We start from the raw sequence: 18,052 nt of genomic DNA on the forward strand, positions 1-18,052 counted from the left end.
TTGAAGGATTCGCTTAGCTGCTGATTGGGGCTGAATGCACTAACTCATTTAGTCTCTGTGCTAATATCGTATACAGAAGCATCCATGCTGATTACTCCGATAAGTCGGATAACATGTCTAATGCGTAGTAGACGGGAGGACAGATCATCACAATTATTTATTACTCTATCGCTCTACTATAACAGAAATCCGACGGGTCGAGAATCGTGGGAATCCAGTGAATGCAAGGATGTAAGGCCAGGAGACCGCGTCTAACAGCAGTTTCCAAAAAGCAAAGGTAAGGGAGGGGAAAAAAGACAAGGTTGAATGCAAATCCCGGAATCAAAATGCTCGCCGCAAACAATCAGCTGAATATCTTTTGTCACGCATGTACGCCGTCCCCGTCCTAGTCCTGCCTGCTGTACCATTACAGAGAACATGGATGACGATGATAAAAGAGAGTTATTAAGGTGTATAATAAAATGCAATGTTGATAGTATAGCTCCTCCTCAAACATTGTACAATTTCGGTTAAAGGGACATCATTTCTTGCCCTTTTGGTTCGGGACCTGTTTCAAGATGTCGTCGAAGCTCATGTTGGGGTTGAACTTGCTGACGGGCCGTGCGGGCGGATCAATCGGAGCCACACCGGCTGGTAATGGCAGCGCCTCCAGACCGGGATTGATCGAGTGCCGATGCTCTGCCCTTGCACGTAGAGCGGGCGAGTTCATTCGCGGAATAGCAGGTGGCGGCGCAAGACCACCTCCAGGGGTCAGCAGCGGAGTAGGAGGCATCTGCTGTCCAGGCATCGGTTGCTGTAGGTGCGCGGGATGCTCAGATGATGACCCGGTAGATGATTGGTGTGCGGGATATGGGGATGAGATTGACGACTCATTATCATACGGGTCATCAACTGTGGGCGGCCCCAAGATGGCATCCTTTTCGGCCCATTGCTCAGCCATTTGCCAACAATGGCTGCGCCGGTAGACACCTTCCACACCGTTAACGACCACATCGGACGGTAAGCTAACGAGACCATTGCCGCCGGCAACGCCGAACCAGCTACGGGCAACCTTGCCGTCACTGTTCACCCAAGGTGCGCCGCCGCGAGGAGCAATGCACAGGAAATATTCCGTGTCGTCGGTATAACGAACGTCCTGGACATCAACAACGACCAGCGGTAGTGCTTGAATAATGCAGTAAATGAGAATCCACTGGCCGCATCGGAGGTCAATCAAGTCGTTAAGGGACTTGCCATGGCCTTGGCGCCGTTCAAACTGCATGAAAGCTTCAACAAACGGCGTCGGCTTCAGACTTTCACGAGTATAAGATGCCATGAGCACGGCATTAACATCTGAATCTTTCAACTTCTTCGTCATCTGTTTCGCTTCCTTCTTAGGATCCAGCGGTTTCCGCAGGAGCGGTTGCAGAGACGGATATTGGGGAATATCGAACGGGATTGGAGGCTGCACTGGTGGTGTGCTCCGATCATACTCACTGAGCACAATCCGCAGGGCACGATTCTGAAGTTCTGCCGGGCTGGCCGATTCGTCAGCAACCGGCGTTACGTCGAGTGTTCGATCGGTGAGGGCAGTGCGGTCGACCAGCATGTCGTAGACATTGCACATGTCCTCGAACACTTCCTTCGCGACTTTACGGTTCAAGCCACTCTCCTCAAAATGGTTCTTTCGTGATGGCTTGGGTGGCCACGACCCGTATTTCTGACGGTAGTACTGAAGCAGAAATCGCCGGAACTCGAGGAAGGCTGCCTTCCATGCTTTGTACCGCACCACCTTGCTCTCAGCGGTCGTTTGGGAATTTGCGGAGCCGGAAAAGATTGAAGGGAACTCAAAGTCATTGAGCTTACTTTGCAAGACCTTCAGACGACCGTCCAGATCGATGAACCCGCGCTCAAGTCGCTTCTGGGTTATAGCACTGATCAACCCGTATTTAGGGCTCCTCAGCTGTTTTAACTCGTCCAGCTTACCAACACCGTGCACAAACCCTTCCAGGTAGAGCGGGTAGAATCGAAGTCGCTCTCCCAAGACAATAGCTTCAATTGTCTTTTCTCTGCTCTTACGAACATCAGCTAGTGCAAGCTCATCACAATAATTGCTAAAGCTAGATGTAGCAATTTCACCAAAATTGGATCCGTCCAAATTAGTGAATTCAAAGCGAGCCAGTAGGGTAGCGATATCCATGAAAATTGTGAACAACGACGAGGACCGCGGTGTTGCAATCAAGGACTGGCCTAGGAGGAAGGCAAAGAGATTTCGGAAGAGAAGGAGCGTCTCTAAGTCTTCTTGGGAGATAGCTGCGCCCTCACTGGACACATCACTATTCAGCGGGATTGGCAAATAGAGGTGAAGTTCCTGGGGCTCCTCTTGCGTGTCATCCTCAAACGACATGCGCCTACTACCGGCGCTGTCGTTATCGTTATCATTCCAGTTGTGGGGTGTAAGAGGCGAGGTAGGTGTGCTATTAGGGTTCAGGGATAAACTTCGCGCCTGGCGCTCAAGGCTGCCGGTGGCTCTCGGGTCGGAACCACGGGCGAGGAAGTTTAGTGAAGCTGAATCAGCGAAGACGGTAGAATGAATTTTGAAAGACGGCGGTCTGCCGGTATTCTGGGGGAACAGGTAAACGTATGTGTCGCCGGTCTCGTTCCACAATTCTGGAATCTATTGTCCGATCCGTCTCAGTTGCGGTCGCGCGGGAAATATCACAACAAGAGGGAATGCAGCCGTCGAATACGACCAAGCTTACGTACCTGCTCTCCCCGGCCCAGGGGGCCCATGTCATACAGAATCTTGTGTTCTAATCCAGCAATCCAAGCACTCGGCAGCTGGGGGCTGGACCGCACATCGATCGAGCTCGCGCGCGCTCGTCCAGGCATCCAACTGCGTCTCTTGGAGGGCGTTCCGGGCCGTGAATCGGGACCGCTGGGAACAGCCAGGCCACCGGAACTACCCGGTCTACTGCTACTCAAACGTCGGCCCCTGCTCTGAGGTCTACCATCGGGAGAGTTGGATGTGCTTTCGGCCAGATCCGAGTTCACCGCATAAAGAGAGGGAGGCGGCGGGAGCGGAGCATCCAAGTCCTCAAAGTTGTCCTTCATTGGGCTGGGCGAGGCACCATGGCCAGGATGTGAAAAGTTCGGCACGGCGGGTGCAGACGATAGACGGGCTGGCCTGGAGCTACTTCGGGGCCGCGTATCGTGCGAGCTCTGATCGGGCGACGGTCTGGAAAGACTCGGCGAGCGCGGTGACGTAGGACTCGACGCATCTTTATGTGAACCCAACGAGAAGAGGGAGGAGATTCGTTTGGCCGATTTAACAGGAGCGGACAGCATCGTTGCGGAGCTAGCGTCGCAGTAAAAAAAAAAATTAGTCCCAGGAAACGCCAGCTGGGTGAGATCGATGGGATGCAGTAACAAAAAATTGATATTAAAAAGAGGGGAGAAGGCTCGCGACCGAGAGAGCCGCGGGGAGGAATAGGTAAGTAAAGGAAGGAGGGAGTGAGCAGGTGAGCAAGGCTGAGCGTGAGTGAGTGAGGTGGGAAAGAATGACAGCCACCAACCATGTACGAAGGGCCGAAGGCTGACAATAACGCAAAAGCAGCTGAAAACGTCTGACCACGGCCGGTTCTGGGGGCCCAGGCAGTTCCTTCTCTTCCTACTGGACGTCTGAAGCTGTCCACGATACCCGGCGAGGGTTGTGGAATGGATCTGCAGGAGGGAGCGGGGAGGAATGAAAGGAAGGAGCGATAGATCGAGCCGGCAGCCGAGCAGCCAGGCGGTCGGCAGAATCCACGAGAAACGAAGGGCGATACTGGTTTCAGATGACGACAAAAAAGGTCACAAACAGGAGAAGGGAGCTGTACAAGTAATGGTAGAGACGACAAAGTAAAGAGCGAGGAATGGGGGAGAAGAAGGAAAGAAACTGGATCATAAATATTGATGTTTGGGGCAGCAACCTAGAACCAATCAATGCGCGGTTCTCCCTCCACGAACCAATCTATACTGTTTTCGGCAGCTCCAACGTATTTTAAGTACGGAGTATTTCTTGGATCCTGCCGACTTGCAAATTCTACCAAGAATATGAATAGGCTGCACTCCTTTCATGCCTACACTATGTACACAGTGCTTTCACTATTTTTCTTCTTTCTCTCAATGCACATTGTGACCACTGACCGTCCGGTCCCCAGATCCGATGTTCCAGACCCCCTCGTTTGTGCCTAGAATGGTATACGTATACAATCAATGCAAAGTGCGATATTTATAGATTCTAAATTGACGGCCCACGGAATTGGGTCAACCAATCCATCTTGGACGCTTCAACTTTAGTAGGCTCACTTGCAACTCCACGGGTCTTGATTCGCAATCCGAATACCCGAAGATGCAGGGGCAGGCGGTGGACATTATTGCAAACGAGGCGGGCATCCCATATTAATAGTTTTGCGGGAGGTGATGGTGTGATCATTAGTATTATTATCATTCACAGTTCATAGCCACGCTCGCAGCCTCGCTCGTAGCCTCGCCCCAGTGCGACTTGAGCTCCCCAAACTGGTGGAGCATCAGGGGCTGGCCAAATGCCAGCACTCCCTATCACGTCATGATTTCTCTCTTTCTCTCTGTCTTTCACTGCGAAAGGATGAAGTGGCGACTTTGCATCTGCCAGGCTGGCAGCGGAAATAGCTACGTATAGGAAGACGTATATCGACGCTACGTATGCATAATGTACGTAAGGTCCCATTTTCCAGGCACTGCCATTAATCGAGGCGGAGTGCTGTATCGCTCGCCTATTCTTCGGAACGTTAATTACCGCTTACCAAATCAAACTTACCAAGCTTACCCAGGTTCTTCCAAGGTTCCCAACTCGGGCCCCCAGGTCGACCTTTGGAACCGAGCTTCTGACATGTAGGATGATGGGAGCTGTCCACTCGAGCCGATGTCGGAGTTACGATGTTCCTCAGTGAGGAAATTCCGAGGTTACGTGACCGTCCAGTCTGGGGATGACTAAACGAATGGAGGACGTTCAAGGACGTTGGCGCAGGACGTTGATTGAAGAGGGTGGCTTATTGATAGACTACCTTGTAGACTACATATGTTATGTGATATGTATGCGACTCTAAATTAATCAGATCTAACTACGTGCCTTATCGCATGATCAGCTCAAGGATAAGAGTCAACCTTAGCCTAAACGGTGATGGCAGTTTGCGGCGCCGTAGATAAGATAGAGAGATGCCAAAATATATCTCCCGACAGAGAATATCAGTATAGAGTTTCTTACCGTACACCCCCAATCTCAGCCAACCCCGAGTATTTACACCGCGTTCAGCCCCGTACTCTGTCAGCATGGATTACGACACAGTTGATCTCTTCACGGGATGGCCCAATCCGTCGCTCCTCCCTACGGGCGCGCTCGCGGACGCATTCGCCACGGTGATGGCCGACCCCGCCATCCGCACGCCGGCCCTGATGTACGGCCCCGACGAGGGGTACGGGCCACTGCGCGAGCACGTCGCTCAATGGCTGACTTCATTCTACCGTCCAGCCGACCCTGTCACAGGCAGTCGTATCTGCATCACGGGCGGCGCAAGTCAGAATCTCGCCTGTATCCTGTCGGTCTTCTCCGACCCAAGCTATACGCGGAATGTCTGGTTGGTGGCGCCGACCTACCACCTGGTCTGCCGCATTTTTGATGATGCAGGTTTCGCGGGCCGGCTGAGAGCCATTCCCCAGGATGAGCGCGGGCTGGATTTGGATTATCTGCGGCGGGAGTTGGCTGCCGCCAATGACCGCGGGGCTAAGGGGGATAGGGAACCGGTACGGATGTCGAGATGGAATGAGAGGCTATTCTAACTGATCGAGCAAAGATTACACCTCTACGGCCATGGGCGAGGCTCTACAGACATGTTATCTATGCAACGCCCGCGTTCTCGAATCCGTCTACGATAACAATGTCACGGTCGGACCGCGAGGCTCTCGTTCGGCTGGCGCGCGAGTTCGATGCCCTCGTGGTCACAGATGATGTCTACGATTTCCTGCAATGGCCGTCCGATCCCGAGAAGCCGCTCGACGGGCCCGCGACCGCCTTACACCCTCGTCTCGTAGACGTCGACCGGTATCTGGACGGCGGCCCGAAAGACGAATGGGGCAACGTCGTGAGCAACGGCAGTTTCAGCAAGCTCATCGGACCGGGGATCCGTACAGGATGGGCAGAGGGTTCAGGAAAGGTCGCCTACGGTATCTCACAAGCGTACGGACCGCTCCCCCGATTATCCAAGCAAAGCTAACAGAATGTAGAGGCTGCCAGCGCTCCGGCGGCGCCCCGTCCCAGTTCTCATCGACTGCGGTCGACCAGCTCGTCTCCTCCGGTTTCCTCCAAAAGCACATCGACGAAGTCCTACGCCCCGCATACGCATCACGATACTACCGCCTGATGTCCGCTATCAAAACCCACCTTTACCCCCTTGGTGTAACGGTCCCCTTCACGGGACCATCCGTCGCAGGCGGCTACTTCATCTGGGCTGCATTGCCGGGGTCCTTGCGCGCGAGTGACCTGGTCCCGGTCGCACTGCAGGATCACCGTGTGAGAGTCGCTGCAGGAACTCTGTTCCGAGTCCAGGGCGACCAGGCGGAGGACAAGAACGAGTTTGGGTCATTTATCCGTCTGTGCTTCGCGTGGGAACCGGAGGAGAAGCTGGCAGAAGGAGTGCGACGGTTGGCGAGTGCGATCCGGCAGATGATCGGGCAACGAACATGAGACGCGATGATACGAAACCGAGAACGGATGGGGATGGGACTTCCTCTATTTAGCCTCTTATGAAGGAGGCTAAAAAAAAGTGGGCTTGGGGGAATAAAAAGTAAAGATGTACTCAAAGTAGACCACTTTTGGGGATTTTTCGGAAAATAAGCAGTGATGATTGAAGATGATCACCTCGATGATCACACGCGCGACGCGAGAGCTCGGTAACACATACGTCCGACCTGACGATCGACACAATGGAAAATATTTGACGGATTGCCCTTGAGTATGGCAGCCGTGGCACTTGCACTGTGCCTTGGCTGTGTTCTCGGCATGAATTTGGGTCTAATGGTCTCCCATACTCTGCGCACAAACAGCTATCCAAGCGACGCGTCACATACCCCTTTATGAATCCACGTATCCAGCCTATTCGCCCGAGCACTACGCTGTTTGGCAGTCAAATCCGTTCCTCGCGAAATCAGCCAGTGGAATGAGTTCCCACTGGACGATCTTTAGCGCTCTATCCCCGGCTAAGAGCCCTAGTGGTTTCATGATAGCTCAAGGAAGAAAAGACTCCGTCCTGGCCAGGCTCTGCTCGATCGGAATCGAGGCGGGTAACAAAGCTTGGCTATGGGGAATAATAACTATAATTATCGTCAAGTCAAAGCAATCGAGGATTCGAGACTCGAAGTCAAGGCCCATGCTTCTTTGGCGAGTAACCGTGTATCTCTTGAGTAACGCCAGCATACCTGACGAGGTACAAGATAGTTGCCAGGCAAACAGGAATGTGTACTTAAAACCGCACCTCGACGGACTCCGCCCGTAGCTTCTCATACCACGACTCTTGGACTCTTTAGACAAAGCAAGAAATCAAGAAAAGCAAGAAAAAGCTAGCGAAAAGGTGTTGCTCGGTCACGCAGGGTATGCTGATCACCTCGCCGGGAAGTGGTATATAGCATTCAATCCCGTCGCTAGGTTCGGGCGGTCTTTTCTTTCAGCATATTTTCATTCTGATTCTAGTCGCTCTTTCAGACTACCGTCCTCTCCCTCTCATTCGAACACGCTCTGTTTCTCTAAGCGGCTTAATAACAAGGAAGGGTCATCAGGCCCCAACCAACCCGTGAACGATTCGGTCGTTTCGTTTCATCCCTGAATCGACTGTTTCAGCATTGACGGGATTACACTCGTTACGTACTCTGATTGGCCGCTTTTGGAGCCTGCCCCTCCTGATTGGCGGTAGATCGTGTATTCCCGTTACATCGTCGACAGCAACAACTGGATCGCCAGGCCTAAAGAACAATCGCTTCGCCTGGCCATCTCCCATTTCTTCTTTCCTTTTCTCTCTTCAAGCGCCGGCCCGTCTTCTGTTTAGTTCATCCTGCATTCGTTCTTTTGTTATATATTCATTCATTCTTTGGACCCCTGTCGTTCACTGCTTATCGACTCCGGCCATTGTCTGTCCCTATAGGCTTGCTGGGCTGTATCAACACAGAGTCTGGGGACCTTCAAACTCCTGACAGTGTCTCGCTAAAGCTCTTCTTTCCTTTGCACATCATCGCCTTTTATATCATCTGTCATTTGACAGCAACCGATTCATATTATTATTTACTCGCTGCTGGTCAGTGAAGAGCTCGCCATCTTGACGCAGCTCCAAACCATACTTAGCAATCATGCGTTTTACCAACATTCTTCTGCTCTTAGCCGGGTCCGCCTGGGTTGGAGCGAGTCCTGTTGCTTCTGGTGAGACCGAGATCGTTGCGAGACAGTCGTCGTCGGAGTACTGGGTGGGCACTATAGAGAACCGTGGGGCGGTGCCATTTGGGGACGACGCCGACTACCAAGTACACCGCAATGTGAAGGATTTCGGTGCTGTTGGTGAGTCTTTCCAGGCTCATGTACTTGTATGAGTGACTTGAGTGACTAATAGAGTAGGTGACGGTACAACGGACGATACCGATGCCATCAATAAGGCCATCTCTTCTGGCAACCGCTGCGGTCAGGGCTGCGACTCGTCCACCACGAAGCCCGCCGTGGTTTACTTCCCTGCCGGCACATACCTCGTCTCCAAACCCATTGTTCAGTACTACTACACCCAAATGGTTGGTGATGCCAACAACCTTCCTGTTCTCAAAGCGTCTGCCGACTTCTCTGGTATGGCCGTCGTCGACGCAGACCCATACACCGATGACGGTTCCAACTGGTACACTAACCAGAACAATTTCTTCCGTTCGATCCGTAACTTCGTCGTTGACCTGACTGCCATGCCCCAATCCTCTGGAGCTGGTATTCATTGGCAGGTCGGCCAGGCTACTAGCCTGCAGAACATTCGCTTTGAAATGATCAAAGGCGGAGGCTCTGAGAACAAGCAGCAGGGTATCTTCATGGACAACGGCTCCGGCGGTTTCATGACGGACCTGACCTTCAATGGTGGAAACTACGGCATGTTCGTCGGTAATCAGCAGTTCACCAGCCGCAACCTGACCTTCAATGACTGCAACACTGGTGTTTATATGAACTGGAACTGGGCCTGGACCTTCAAGTCAATTACCTTCAACAACTGCAACCTCGGTCTTAATATGTCCAACTCGCCTTCTAACCAGACTGTTGGTTCTGTCCTGCTGCTCGACACCGAGTTCGTCAACACACCCACTGGGGTCGTGACCGCCTGGGGCAGCGACAGCATTCCCGTTGGCGCCGGTACGCTCGTCCTAGATAATGTCGACTTCAGCGGCGCTACCACCGGTGTTGCTGGTGTCGACGGCACTGCTATCCTTGCCGGTGGCTCTGTTGTAGACAACTGGGTTCAGGGAGGTATCTACCGCCCCGCGTCCGTCAACAAGCGCGCCGTTCACCCCACGGCCGAGGCTGAAGCCGAGGATGATGTAGTGATTTCTACCATCATCGAGACCGTCTACGAGTGTGGAACCTCCACGTCAACCCTCCCACTGCCGAGTTCAGCCACGGAATCGCGTACAAACGCTGCGGAGACTACTGAGGGGCTCTTGCCTACAATTCTGCCCTCGATCCCAGTCATTGACAGTCTCTTGTCTGGCCTTGGCGGATCGACTGCTACTGAGGCTGGCGCTTCTACTGTTGGCTCTGAAAACGCGGGCCAGACTGAGACCACGTCTGCTGTCCAAGCTCCAGGCACCGAAGCTACTGGCCAAACTGCCACCTCCGTTGTGCAGGCACCAGAAACTGAAGCTACGGGTCAAACCGCTACCTCTGTTGCAGTGGTCCCTTCAGGCTCTGAAACCACCGCTCAGGTCGGCACCTCGTCTGTTGCCGATGCTCCTTCCGGAACCGTCTCCTCAGCATCAACGTCCACAGGCGCGATTCACGGCTCGGGCTCTGGTTCTGGCTCAAGCCAATGCTCCGCCCGCACGGTCACCAAGACCCGCATCCAGACTGCTCTTCCCGGCGCCACCAAGCCTGCATCCCTCCTCTCCAGCAGCAGCGGCAAGATTTTCGAGCGCTCGAAGCCCCTCTACGAAAGCTACGCCTCGTCTTCTTTCATCAGCGTTAAGGCCAACGGCGCCAAGGGCGACGGCTCAACGGACGACACGGCTGCCATCCAAAAGATTTTCGACAGCGCAACATCTGACCAGGTCGTCTACTTCGACCACGGCGCCTACGTCCTCACTGACACCGTCAAGGTCCCCTCCAACATCAAGATCGTTGGCGAGGTCTGGCCCGTCCTCATGGCTTACGGCGACAAGTTCTCCGACGAGCAGAACCCCATCCCCCTCCTGCAAGTTGGCCAGCCCGGCGAAACCGGCTCCGTCGAAATCTCTGATCTCACCATCCTGACCAAGGGACCCGCCCCCGGTGCGATCCTCATGGAATGGAACGTTGCCGAGGAAACTCCTGGCTCTGTCGGCATGTGGGACGTGCACTTCCGCATCGGCGGCTCCGCAGGAACAGAGCTGCAGTCCGACACTTGCGCTAAGACTCCCAACTCTACCACTACCCCAAACACCCAGTGCATCGGCGCATTCATGCTCCTGCACCTGACGGAAAAGTCAACCGCTTACCTCGAGAACGTTTGGTCTTGGACCGCCGACCACGAACTCGACCTTGATGATCACAACCAAATCAACATCTACAACGGCCGTGGCATCCTTGTTGAATCCCAAGGTCCCGTCTGGATGTACGGCACCGCCGCCGAACACAACCAGCTGTACAACTACCAAGTCTCTAACGCGAAGAACATTTTCATGGGCTTAATCCAGACCGAAACACCATACTACCAGGCGAATCCCAACGCGCTCGTACCCTTCACGCCACAGGATTCCTGGAACGATCCAGACTTCTCCTACTGCACGACGGATGCATGCAGGAAAGCCTGGGGTCTGCGCGTTATCAACTCGTCCAGCGTGTATGTCTACGGTGCGGGATTGTACAGTTTCTTTGAAAACTACGGCCAGGAGTGCTTGGGTGACTCGTGCCAGGAGAATATGGTGCAGGTAGACTGCTCCGACGTGCATATCTTCGGTCTCAGCACGATTGCATCAGAAAATATGATCACCAACTCCGATGGGTCGAGTCTCGTGCCGCAGGAGGGAAACAAGAGTACGTATTGTTCAACAATTGCGTTGTTTGAGCAGACGTCGCAGGCGTGAGCATGAGTTACGTTTAAAGTTTTGGGACGGGATAGATTGTTTACTTCATTTTCACCTCTGTCTCTATCTATCTAGGTATGGTATATAGTTCGTTGGAGGTTTAGTCGGTCCTGTGGTCTGCGTTATCTAAATAGACGAGGCCTAGGGTGGACTTTGTTGATACCATTATATTTACTATTTACCGTTCGACTGAGTCTGTTCAGATAATATGGCTTTTGCGATACCACTGCGAGACAAAGTTCCTTACATATCCATGTAGAAACATCGTAGGTCTCTTGCAGTCCTTGATGTCTTTCGCAGACGCCCTCAGCTGCTGGAGGGCCATTTAGGCTTCTGTTACAGGGCACATCAAGTATTTTTAAGTAGATGTCTTCTGAAATTCTCGTCATCAAGACTCAATTATTGTTTACGGCGTGGAACCTAGCCTACTCAACGTCGACTACCTCTTGAAACCCGCTAGGCAGAGGCGCCAGTCCGAAAACATACTTACAGCTATGAGTACGGCACCATTATACGGCCTCAGGAGTATTGTGGGCTGCTGCTAGACTCGAAGACTTATGTGAATGAGCAAAACTGTGGTGGAAAGACTGCTCTTGAGATTGCTTAAGATAAAAGTCATATTGTCGACTTGTTCGCTAGCCATGCATTGTGCGGAATGTTTATGACCAATTGGATCCAAGAAGATTTGCCAATTAATCAACGCCCGTTGATACCCATCTTTAGGAATAACAAGCTATTGATTTGTTCAGCCGCCCACAGGTGTGCGGGCAACGGTGTCTTTGGATTAGCCCAAGGTTTCAAAGGCAGCGCAAAAAGCACAATTGCTATCTATTGCCATAGCGGCTGAACCGTTTTTCCACCTCTTTCCTTGGGCTGGTTTATCCTATATATTACAGCTAGACTTGACTGCCAATAGGGGGTTGATTGGAACAAAACGAGGAATCTGTCAGAGAGCGAATATTAAGGAAACCACATGCTTCTCTAGTCTAGCTAGCCACTATAGTAGATAATAGTAATTTTACACATGACAGACACGCAGGCGAAAGAAAGACGAACAGACACACCCTGGCAACTATAGCATGACTAGATATAACTTAACCCCCACACAATTGTGGACGTTATCCGTCCAGGTCATGCTAGCAATTTACTCGCGGTTGTAGAGAGCCTTGAAGATGCTGGAAACCCAGTTCAGCTGCTCGCTGGTGGTTCCGTCAGTGGGGACACCGGTAGCGGCGGACGAGGCAGCAGTCTCGGTGGCAGTCTCGGTGGCAGTGGTGGTCTCAGCAGGGCGGGTAGCGGTGCTAAGGGTTGTAGGGACCTGGACCTTAGCCTCGGTGGTGGTGGTAGAGGTGGGGGCGGCGGTGGTGGCCTCAGTGGTAGATGTGGAGGTAGAAGCAGCAGCGGGGGAGGTGGAGCTGGGGGCCGCAGCAGAAGATGAGGAAGAGCCGCTGCTGCCGCTGCCGTTACCACTTCCACCAACAGTGAAATCAACGCACGACTCGTAGGTCTGGTCGATGCTCTCGGCATACCAGTACCACTGGAGAACACAGGCGCCGGCCTCAGAGCACTGGCTGCCAAGGTTATCAGGGATGGTGATGGAGAAGTTTGTCTCATCCTCCGTGACGCCAGTCTCGGTGGAGGCGTAGACGTCCCAGCTCTTCAGGGCGGATCCAATGACGGAGTTGCTGGCAGTGTCGACGACGGAGACGTTCGCGACACCAGAGTGGGGAGCGACAATGTCGATCACGAAGTCGACAGTCTCGCCGGCAGTATACGACTGAACGTTGTCCGTGTTGTCGTCGAACTGGTAGCCCTTGCACAGCCAGATGTGGCACGCATCGGCGTCATAGTCGGATTGCGAGGCGGCAACTTGCAGTTCACCCTGAACGTTGCCAGCGCGGTCGGCGGCTTGATTGTTGTAGACTTGCTGGCCACAGGCAGCGGCCATAGCGGAGCCGGGCATACGGGGTTGAGGGCTTGAGATGTAGCCGTGGGCATTGGCGAGGGAGACGAGGCCGGCAGCGGCGAGAACGGTGGTAGCGTGCTTCATTTTGGCGGAGTGGGAGTGAAATTCTTTCAAAGATTGAAGGTTTTTTCTTATGGCTAGCTTTGTTGTAGAGAGTGATTGGACGGTATAGACCAGTATACCGATTTGGGTTGCAAAAGAGAGAGAGATGGTCACAGACCTGTATGAAGAGAATGTATGGTTGGAAATGAAAGGAACCTGCGTGCGTGAAGAAGAGAAAAGCAAAAGAGTCTTGACGAAGACAATGCTGCGTCTATATAGGGCTGCCGACCCCTGCGTCCATGCTCCATGCTCTATGACAGAACGCCATGAAACACAGCTAAGACCGCAAGAGGGGAATTTCCGTTATGTGATCCACATAAGGCTCAGGGGGTTGTTATCGTGCGACACGGACGACGTCAGGTCAGGCAAGAGTTAGGATCCCACGGTCGCCGAGTCTCAGTAGTCGGTGGAGGCCAGGGAGTCAGGGAAACCAAGTCGGGATGAACCGAGGCGAGGTATAGTTTCATCTTAATTAGCCTCCATCTAGGATGTGGACCTAGATCTTAACCAGCCTGACATGGGCTGGAGGTGTTTGGCCCCGGGTTAGGCGCGTCGGGGTTTCAGCTTCATTAGCTTAGGCGGGCCGAGTTCGATTTTCCATGCCCTCGGCAATATCGGGCAATTTACATGGCACGTCTCGATAATAAACGACCATCTATTCCACCTGCGACGAGTCAACCTCAATTTGTGATAAAATTCATAGGATTCGCAGGTAACTTGCCGCCTGCCTTTCACAGTGTGCGCCATTCGACGCCATGTCGACTACTCCTCGGCTGCCCCCTCCCACTGCCCATGCCCACTGGCTCAATCTATAATACTGACCCATGTGAATCAGATAGATGCATAGAACTGTTTCGATCAGTATAGCCAGCTAGTAAGCAATTGGGTGGCAAAGCGGAATTGTATCCAAGATATTCATTCATACTCCGCAAAGAGGTATCACAGGGTATAAATACAAAAACACGGAAAACAAGCCCAGAAGAATACTGTAGTAATCAAAATCGGATACTCGGTTAATAATGCTGGTGCTGCTGGCCCGGCTGCTGGGTCTTATTCCATCGATCTCGCTCGATTTCTCGTTCGTCATAAGTGTGTGTCGGTATGGTCGATGGAATACTGTAGTTGTCCGCAAACGGGTTCTGCACCTGGTAATCTTCCGACCGGTACTCAAAACGAGCAGTTGGCCCGGTGCCGCTTAACACCGAGATGTCAGACTGTTCGGTTCTCGTTGTGGCGCTGCGGTGGGCGGTTGCTTCGGGAGAGATGGGCGATACCGGCTCACCAAGCGGAGGACTTTGACTTCGTAGCGGCACAGGAGGCGGAGGGACCGGGCGTGATGCGGACGTGCCTGTGATTGACTGATCGCTGTGCTCTGGCGACTGTGTGGCCGTAGCTGTCTCTGCGGGCGGGGTTTGCTGACCGAGGGCTTTTCGCGCTTGAAGCATGGCGCGCTGGTGCTTGGACAGTGCCACAGATAGTTCGTCGTTCGTTTCAATCAGCGTCAGTAAGGTGTCCTCATCGGGTGCGGGGTTCGTCGCATGGATATAGTTCGAGATGGCGCGCTGCGCTCTTCGAGACCGAGCCGAGAATTCCTGAATAAGGTCGTTCGTGAGCATCTCGCTCGGCGGGGTCGACTGCACGAACTGTATCAGGAGCTTCGCCGTAGTCTTTGCCTCAGATATACGAGAAACCAGCTCGTCGGGTGGCGGCAAGGTATCGACACGCTCGGGGCGAACCTGAATATCCGAATTCTGACGCGACATGGTCGCTCGCCAACTGTTCGACCGACTCTGTACCAGGTCAGCGTTTGCCTTACAGTGTCGGAAAGGTCCATACAAACTTTCGGAGTGTACGTCTTACTCATTTTAGCCTTTTCTTTCTTCCACATCTCCACGAGCGGCTTGAGATCCTCATCCCAACCTCGCTGAAATTCCAAGGCATCCAACGTTTCTCGGAGAAACCGCTGTACACCTACATCCTTCTCCGAACGAAGTAAATCCTTGATGGCTGTGACAAAACTGGCGTCCAAATTGCGACTAAATGTATGTCCCGGATTGTCGATCAAAATGCGCACCAGCATCAACGCATTGTACTGGATATTGGCGGCGGTCGAGTTCGGCGACGAGAGCAGTTTTCGGAGAAGATGAGCGGCTTCACGCGCGGCATTGGGGCTTGACTCGGCACTTTCGACAATGCTGGGCAGATGGACAAACTCGTCTCCTTGCTGCTATTTATTAGCTGCCGTTAGTGAGTGAGAGGGTTCATTGACGTACCGGTTGGTTCGGACCCTGACCCTTTTCGCAAAAGGCAGTCTAACGCGATCAGCAATTTCCCCGCATCTGGTTTATCGGTTCCCACAAACCACTTCTCTTAGGACGACGCTTTCCGGAGAGTCTTGCGGATATTCGGTGCCGCCGCGCAGCCGACCTAATGACGGTCAGTAAGGGGTTCGTCGTGGAACAGGGACTGACTGACTCGTGCTCGGTCGCTTGTTGATGTTGCTGAGTAAACGCTTCATTATGTCGGCGACTAGTAGGAATGATGTGATAAGAGGAGAGATTGATGGGAATAAAGCAGAGTAAAAGAAAGGAAAGGAATGAAGAAAAAAAAAAAAAAACAGAAGAAGCCACCAGCAGCAGCTAAAATGCTGGAGGCATCTGGGGTGGTTTAGGCTCACAAGCCAGGTTCCAGTCCAGACTAAGCGCCTGCACAGGCAGAAAGAAAGCGGCAGCCCCAAGCGAGTTGGTCACAAGTCCAAGTGGCACATTCGGGCTTTGTGCTTTGCGACGACACGCAAGGGAAAGAACTTTGTCACATCCAGTCAGACATGATGATAATCAAGTGGGATACCAGCAATGGTTAATGGTGATGCCTGGGGAAGATGGAGCTTGGAAGGTGATCTCGACTTCCCCACCACCGCCACAAAGTTGCAATCAGCGGCTTGAAACACGTATGCACACCACACCTGCTCGTGGATGCTGTGACTCAATTAGCCAGCTGCTGATGGAATTGCCCGGCGATTCGTCGCCTGGGTTTAAGCTCAAGTGAGGGAGTATGCGTAATGCAGCACCGCCACCCTTGGCTCCTGTTATACTACCCTCAGCCCGGGCTGTAAAGCTGGCGTGGTGATATACTGGATATTCTGTTTATGCAAGTCGCTTACGGAGCCTCTTTCGAGTGGCATACTTGACCTTAATTAGTTTTCTCTAGAATCATGGATCACGTAGTGATAGATCAATGTGGCTGTACTGTGCCAAATCAAGAGTTATACAGATCCGCCATGCCGTGCAAAATAGACTGAATTCCGTCGCTCAGCCCATAATCAAAGAGCTTTTCGGGGGATTATGCTTTTGAAGAATCTTTTGTATTTTCTTCGTGACCAGGTATTTGTTCCGTACAACAGAAAAACTCCGGCTATCCCATTCAAATTCTGACCACTTCATTCACTCCTCCCCGACACCCAGTCCGCTTACGCCGAGGTGAGGGCCTTGCGGATCTGAGCACCACGCTGCCGGGAGCTGAGGCGGGTGCGCTCGACGACGGTAGCCTTCTTGACCTCCTCCTCACCCTCAGTCAGGATGAGCTCGATGTGGCAGGGGTTGGTCATGTAAGGGTTGATCTAGATTTGTTAGTCTTGTTGACAAGCGGGGACAAGTCAGCGGTTTGAAACATACACGACCGTGAGCACGGTAGGTACGTCTGCGGCCCTTGGGAGCCTGGTTGACCTGGATGTGCTTGACAACGAGGTTGCCGGTGTCGAGGCCCTTGGTGTCGGCGTTGGCCTCGGCGTTCTTCAGAAGGTCGAGGAGGAACTCGGCGGACTTAACAGGCCAACGGGCACGGGCAACACCCCACTGCTTAGCTGGAATACGGTCAGCATGATTCCTAGCCAAACGCCATTCTCCGATTTGATGTCTCCAAATCTGCCATGGTTCACCATGCGATGAATTCTCTGCCCTTGATCGAATAGCCGCCTCTTTCTGGAGTAACCATCGTCTCGAATATCGTGGGAATGCACTCACCCTGAGCGCAGCGGCCAGTGGAGCTGGCAAATCGCCGGAAAGGAACGACCTCGGTCTTGGTCTTAACGTTCTCAAGGAAGGCAAGGGCACGCTGCAGCTTCATGCCGTTGATGGCCTGGGCGGTCTCGCGGGTGTTCTTGAAGCTGACACGCAGGTAAGAGCCCCGAGCGCGGGCGCTCTTAGCGGCCGGAATATCCTGAGCAGCGTAACGGACCTGATTGATAAAAACCCATCAGCATTCCAGTCCAACCGATTTTCTTGATTCCAAGCACAATTCATGAACGCAGCACGAGTCGCGGTGTAGGTAACGGTGGCTGTTGGAAATTTCGGGATATAGACAGCAAGGCGTCGGATTGCCATTTTGCAGCGATTCCTTTCCATTTATTCCCTTTCGACGAGCGTGCTTCGACGAACATGATCCTCCCCGAAATTCTGAGTTCAATAATCGATAGTAACTCACCATTTTGATGTGGTTGCCGGGGTGGTCCTCGATGTCGGGAGAGAAGATTGTCGTTTGCGTCGTCGGCCGTCAAACTTTGGAGATCGCGAGAGTCGCTCGTTGTGGTGCGGCTTTCGCTCTTGGCATGGGTGCCCTAAGCGAGCCCTAACTAGCTCT

General features: G+C 53.0%; 6 protein-coding genes across 6 annotated transcripts, besides 1 other annotated feature; 2 read left to right on the top strand and 4 right to left on the bottom strand.

The window, feature by feature from the left end:
* Nucleotides 1-18,052: part of a sequence feature (contig 1.12 753..174100(-1)) that runs on past both edges of the window.
* ANIA_00781 (uncharacterized protein) lies at nt 147-3,327 on the bottom strand (the record flags this gene model as incomplete). Its single annotated transcript, XM_653293.2, has 2 exons — nt 147-2,656; nt 2,746-3,327. 2 exons carry the CDS (start codon nt 3,325-3,327, stop codon nt 521-523), a joined length of 2,718 nt encoding a protein of 905 aa, XP_658385.1. The 3' UTR covers nt 147-520.
* On the top strand, nt 5,332-6,742 carry ANIA_00780 (aminotransferase-like domain-containing protein; the record flags this gene model as incomplete). The annotated part of the gene is made up of 3 exons (XM_653292.1): nt 5,332-5,802; nt 5,853-6,235; nt 6,283-6,742. 3 exons carry the CDS (start codon nt 5,332-5,334, stop codon nt 6,740-6,742), a joined length of 1,314 nt encoding a protein of 437 aa, XP_658384.1.
* On the top strand, nt 8,296-11,578 carry exgO (exo-beta-1,3-glucanase Exg0). Its single transcript, XM_050613308.1, has 3 exons — nt 8,296-8,599; nt 8,657-9,570; nt 10,120-11,578. The coding sequence occupies exons 1-3, from the start codon at nt 8,395-8,397 to the stop codon at nt 11,344-11,346; spliced, it is 2,346 nt and encodes a 781-aa protein (XP_050469135.1). The 5' UTR covers nt 8,296-8,394; the 3' UTR covers nt 11,347-11,578.
* On the bottom strand, nt 12,333-13,396 carry ANIA_00778 (uncharacterized protein; the record flags this gene model as incomplete). The annotated part of the gene is made up of 3 exons (XM_653290.1): nt 12,333-12,343; nt 12,411-12,418; nt 12,495-13,396. 3 exons carry the CDS (start codon nt 13,394-13,396, stop codon nt 12,333-12,335), a joined length of 921 nt encoding a protein of 306 aa, XP_658382.1.
* Nucleotides 14,304-16,200, bottom strand: ANIA_00777 (uncharacterized protein). The gene is made up of 5 exons (XM_050613309.1): nt 15,890-16,200; nt 15,777-15,841; nt 15,688-15,726; nt 15,255-15,638; nt 14,304-15,204 (listed from the first exon to the last, which is right to left on the bottom strand). Exons 1-5 carry the CDS (start codon nt 15,930-15,932, stop codon nt 14,428-14,430), a joined length of 1,308 nt encoding a protein of 435 aa, XP_050469136.1. The 5' UTR covers nt 15,933-16,200; the 3' UTR covers nt 14,304-14,427.
* On the bottom strand, nt 16,884-17,973 carry rpl17 (60S ribosomal protein uL22; the record flags this gene model as incomplete). The annotated part of the gene is made up of 4 exons (XM_653288.2): nt 17,897-17,973; nt 17,437-17,650; nt 17,089-17,276; nt 16,884-17,033 (listed from the first exon to the last, which is right to left on the bottom strand). Exons 1-4 carry the CDS (start codon nt 17,897-17,899, stop codon nt 16,884-16,886), a joined length of 555 nt encoding a protein of 184 aa, XP_658380.1. The 5' UTR covers nt 17,900-17,973.

This window comes from Aspergillus nidulans, chromosome VIII (genome assembly GCF_000011425.1).
Source record: "Aspergillus nidulans FGSC A4 chromosome VIII".
NCBI lineage: Eukaryota > Fungi > Ascomycota > Eurotiomycetes > Eurotiales > Aspergillaceae > Aspergillus > Aspergillus nidulans.